The sequence below is a fragment of the Stylophora pistillata genome, chromosome 4 (genome assembly GCF_964205215.1).
Source record: "Stylophora pistillata chromosome 4, jaStyPist1.2, whole genome shotgun sequence".
Lineage (NCBI taxonomy): Eukaryota > Metazoa > Cnidaria > Anthozoa > Scleractinia > Pocilloporidae > Stylophora > Stylophora pistillata.
The window spans coordinates 1,562,501-1,567,500 of record NC_142522.1 but is presented as its reverse complement, the minus strand read 5'-3'; the positions used below and the strand labels follow the sequence as shown (position 1 = coordinate 1,567,500).

Sequence of the window (5,000 nt, the reverse complement as noted above, 5' to 3'; positions counted from 1 at the left end):
CCTGAATTATCTTTTACTTTCACAGGTGTTTGGCTTAAAAGTAGCATCGATAAGGCAATGGTTTGTGGAAATGCATCAACTGCCGGGTAAAATGAAAAACTCGTTTTGTTCATCCTAGAAACAGCTGGTGGTAAATAAGACGCTTGTGGCTTTGTGTAAACTGAGCTAGAATGAACTAAAAAAAACTCAAATAACACAGAATTACCAGCAACGTTAACTTCACCGGTTTTTTTTTCTCATAAATAAAGGTTTAACTTCAATCATTTCGTGTTGTAGTCGCGATTGTCCATGGTTCTCTATTATCACGACTTTGACTTAAAGCTAAATTTTAATGCTAAAGCAACTTGACGATACAATTCCTTGTTTTCGTATCATTTCAGTCACTGTCCGGCTAACTATACATGCTTGTCTGTTGGTGACAATCCTAACTATGGCTACACTAACTTCGATAACTTTGCCTGGTCCTTGGTAACTGCCTTCCAACTTATTACAATGGACTTTTGGGAAAATGTCTTCAATTATGTGAGTGCGCAGAGTGATGTTATAACATCTTTTAGTTAGTCATGGTATAATTTCGCTTTATGAAAGGTACTTCACTTGAATGGATGGGTACTAGCAAATTCTCATGGAAAACTTGATAAAAGTACTGGGGTCTGTTTGCAAAAGTTTAAACTTGCAGTAAGGAGAAGAAACGATACCCTTAAGCTGCTTTAGTCCTTGGATAAAACGTCAGCCTGAATGAAATAATTTACTTGTGAAAGAATGCGAAAGGTTGATCTTATTACTGCAAATCAAGAAACTTAACGTTCAGATGCGTCTCCTTTCAAGAGTAATAGGTAATCTGGGTATTTGGGAGTATCACCTCACTTCACTTGGCGATTGGTCCAGAGAACTTGTGCCCTTCCTGACCAATCTGGCGCGAAGCCAAAACCAATTGCAACTTGTTTACTCGGATATTTCCGCACTTAAGTACAGTTGTATGTATTTCATTTGAGTTCTTACTGCTTCTTTCTGTCTTCAACTTTACACTGATTAGACAGTTTGATTACTTAACTTTCTAGATTTACAACAACCGTGCAATTGAAAAGCACTCTTTTTTAATTTGTTATTCGAATACTTAGTTGTTCATTTTTACTTGTTTCAATGACAGGTTCTCGCCTCCATGGGTGCATGGTATGTCTTTTATTTCATGTTCGTGGTTTTCTTCGGTTCGTTTTATCTAATCAATCTGGTTCTTGCTGTGGTGGCCGTCTCATATCAACAAGAAGTTGTGTCCATGCAAGAAAGGGTAAGATGTCATGTATTGACCAACTCATTACGCACTCTCACCTCCCACAATACATCAAGTAAACGCTGCACTGGTATTATCTGCAATATCGTTCACAAAGCCTTCGTTAACTTTGTCCAGCGGAAGAAATTAGAACCGTATGACGTGCAGTCATGAGATGTCCTTGTAGCCCTACTTCGTCCAGTGCTTTGAATACTGCGGCAAAAATCATGACACAGTTTTCGTGGAAGTGTTACCTGTTTTTTATTGATTGATATATTTTTTTACGTATTCATAGGCGTTTTAAGCAATGGAAACTATTTTTTCAATGGAAACTAATTTTTACGGTTCTCAGAATTAAATCCTGTTTCATAGCGTCTAACCGAATATCGTCATTATCTATCTTTGGCAGGACAAAAACTACGAAGAGTTAAAAGCTGTTGTCTCTTCGTACTCGTTTCACGGGCGAGCTGTGCCAATACTTCTGACTGAGAACGGAAAGTCAAAATCAGAAACCCTGGTAACAAAATGCAAGCTCTCACTTTGTGCTCCTTGCTTTAAGAGTTGCACAGGATCAAAATCACACGAGACTAAGGTAGTCACTAATACAGGTGAACTTGATGGAAGTCACACAAGTTTGCGTTACTCGCCACGTGGGTCACATGCGACGGAAATGAAGAGTGTAACGCCAGCGCATACATCTGTCACTGATAAAAATGAAAATTTTACTGTTGTGAAAACTCCAAACGAGCAAGACACACAGATACGATTACCGCCCGTGAACTCAATTTCCACCCGGTCCAAACCATGCTCGTCCTTACGAAATGATTTGAATTCAGAGGCTGGTGAAATTTCAAACAGTAGATTTTTAGAAGTAAAGCCATCATGGACGACAACTTTGAGTGTCATTAACGAAAACGAAACATCAGACAATGACAGTCAATTCGCTAATGGAGATGATTGCAACGGAATTAGAAAATCTAAATTACCCGGTATATCTCCGGCATCATCACCCACAGTGAGTCCCAGGCCTTCAACGAGTTGGGAACCCCAGAGCAAGGACACTAGACACAGGAAAGAGGAGTTATCAAGACGGAAAAAGATTCAAAGACATATTTCTAAATTAACGATGGATCCTTTGTTTGATATGTTCATTACATTTTGTATACTTATTAACACTTTGTTTTTATCTTTGGAATATCATGGAATGAATGAGAACTTTCAAGTAGCTCTGGATGTTGGGAATATGGTAAGTCAAGTCGAACTTGTTTAGTTCTGTTTGAGAAATAACTTTTTTCCGGAGTAAAGGGAGGAGAGGGCGGGGAGGCAAATCGTTTCGTCAAGACTGCGAGTGGTAAAAAAAAAACATGATATAGAACTTTTTTTGGACAAGCATCATCAAAAGTCGAGCACGAACACATTAGACAAAATAAATATCATTTTTTAAAATTTGAGTTGGGATGAGCGTTGGACTTCATATACGATGGCCTATCCTACCCCACCCCATCCCCTTCCTTACGCTGCGCTACCCCTGTTGATTTCTGGGTATGTGCTTGAAGATAAGACTCCGTTGGTAGAGCTCTATTCAATTCATTTTCCTAAAAGCGTTGAGAAAGTAACTAGAGTTATGGAGTCAGTTTTTGATAGCGAGAATAGTATGTCATTTTTTCTAAATACATGAATTTTTTTTAACCTTAGGTTTTCACATTCGTATTCCTCTTGGAGATGGTATTGAAGTTGATCTCGTTAAGTCCACGTGGTTACGTGAAAAGTCGTTGGAATATATTTGATGGCTTCATTGTGGTGATAAGCATTGTGGACCTCATTCTCGATCTTGCAAAAGTTGTTAATGGAGCAGGACTCAGTGTTCTTAGAACTTTCAGACTTGTAAGTAATTGGTAGCAGCGTATTTTAGCCAATCAATCCCTCCTTTGCTTTTCAGCGAATGATCAAACGATTGCAGACTGTGAGGTTTATTATACAGTGCTTTCTCAATTTAACATCAAGCAGAACAAAATGTGCAAGGAAAAAGTTCTGTCCCTATGACTTAATGCAAAAATTGTTCACCTTTTTTTTTCAGTTGCGTGTTTTCAAACTTGCTCAGTCCTGGGAGACAATGAATATGTTACTCAGAACAATCGCCAGTAGCATTGGCCAACTTGGTAACCTCACCTTGGTGTTGGGTATCATTGTGTATATGTTGGCAGTTGTCGGAATGCAGCTATTTGGGAGGTACGGAAAATAATTTTTTGCGAATTGACTTTTTAACACGAAATAAGCTGAACGAAATATAAGTGTTTTTTTTCTTATTCAGCGCCTACACAAAAGAGAAATTCGGTGGAGACATTCCTCGCTGGAATTTCAATGATTTTGTTCACGCTTGCATGATGATATTCAGAGTACTTTGTGGAGAATGGATAGAACCGCTGTACGATAGTATGCGGGCGACCAGCCCCGTGTCTATCCTGTTTTTCTTGACAGCTTTGGTCATCGGAAATTTTTTGGTGAGTAGAATGAAAGATTCACAACTTGCTTGTCTTAAGCAAGCATATACATGGTTAATCAAAGTCATCACTGAAAAGTTTGTGGTTAAAAGAATCGTTTTCTTGATTTGATTTTCGCTTTGCAGGTTTTGAACTTATTTCTTGCTCTGCTGCTAAATGCCTTTGCCCGCGAGTCTCTTCAAGATGACGCAAATAAAAAGAAGGAGTCCCGACCGAGCAAGTTTTTTCAGGGGGTCCAGCGACTCAGTAAAATCCTGCGCCTAAATAGTGTGATCCAGCGGAAGGCGCAGGTCAAGCCTTCACTTGGTTCTCAGGCCCTTAGCGAGGACGGACCAAAACCAGAAGGGAACTCGGAGAGCGAAGGTAAATTATCTTAAAGGATTATGTTAACCTGCTATACCATCATTCTGTGAGTGGGTTAGTAAATGATTTTTTTCCCTTTACCGTGTGGCAGATGTTCTTAATGGCACTCCTGCGCTCATGAATGCAGTAACAGCTTTTCAGAAGAAAGGAAAGCTCAACAGAGATACTGTCAAACGGGTAAGAGTTTGAAAACACCTCTTATGTCAGTGAGATAGTGGCTCACTGAGTGTGATGTCATATGAATTTAGCGTTCTGTTCTTAAATATTGGCCTCGGTGTTTCACTCAATAAGTACCACAGGCATACTATGAAAATCTGCTTTAAGAAGTGTGGTTGTGTTACTCACTAAAAGAAAAACAATAACAACAACGATGATAATAAAAAAGGCGACACAGAGCAAAATGAAACAGAATTATTGTCAAAATTTGTAAAAGATTCAAGACAAGTTACACAAGAGACTGGCACGACTGGATTGTATGTCTTCTTAGTGTAGCAAGCGCCACAGGTAAACTATGAAATTGTCTTTTAAAAAGTATGGTTGTGTTACTGTGACAAAAAAAAAGTTACGATGAATAAAGAAGAAACGAAACAACAAATTGAAAAACATCATTTTTGACTTAAATCACCAGGCTTTAAAATATAAGGTGAAATAAGGTCAATGGCTTAGTCACTACGAGGGTCGTGTGGTTCAGTGGTAAAACATCCCAAGTAATGATCACAAAGTCGTCTGTTTGATTCCGTTGATGAAATATTAGTGAAACAGTTTGTTCATGATATGAATGGATGTTATATTTTTCAGCAGTACGTACCACAGGCATACTATGAAATTATCTTTTAGAAGTATGGCTGTGTTACTTACTGCGACAA

At 38.6% G+C, this 5,000-nt stretch overlaps 1 protein-coding gene across 2 annotated transcripts in view; it reads left to right on the top strand.

Moving 5' to 3' along the window:
- The window catches only part of LOC111326949 (sodium channel protein 1 brain), a 30,420-nt gene that overhangs the window by 13,578 nt on the left and 11,842 nt on the right, over positions 1–5,000 (top strand). For both annotated transcript variants that reach the window (XM_088757693.1, XM_088757695.1), the window contains exons 7-15: positions 26–86; positions 381–522; positions 1,151–1,288; positions 1,680–2,516; positions 2,966–3,154; positions 3,348–3,499; positions 3,582–3,771; positions 3,897–4,134; positions 4,226–4,311. In XM_088757693.1, coding sequence (XP_088613819.1) covers positions 26–86; positions 381–522; positions 1,151–1,288; positions 1,680–2,516; positions 2,966–3,154; positions 3,348–3,499; positions 3,582–3,771; positions 3,897–4,134; positions 4,226–4,311 — 2,033 coding nt within the window. The remainder of the gene's footprint in view (positions 1–25; positions 87–380; positions 523–1,150; positions 1,289–1,679; positions 2,517–2,965; positions 3,155–3,347; positions 3,500–3,581; positions 3,772–3,896; positions 4,135–4,225; positions 4,312–5,000) is intronic.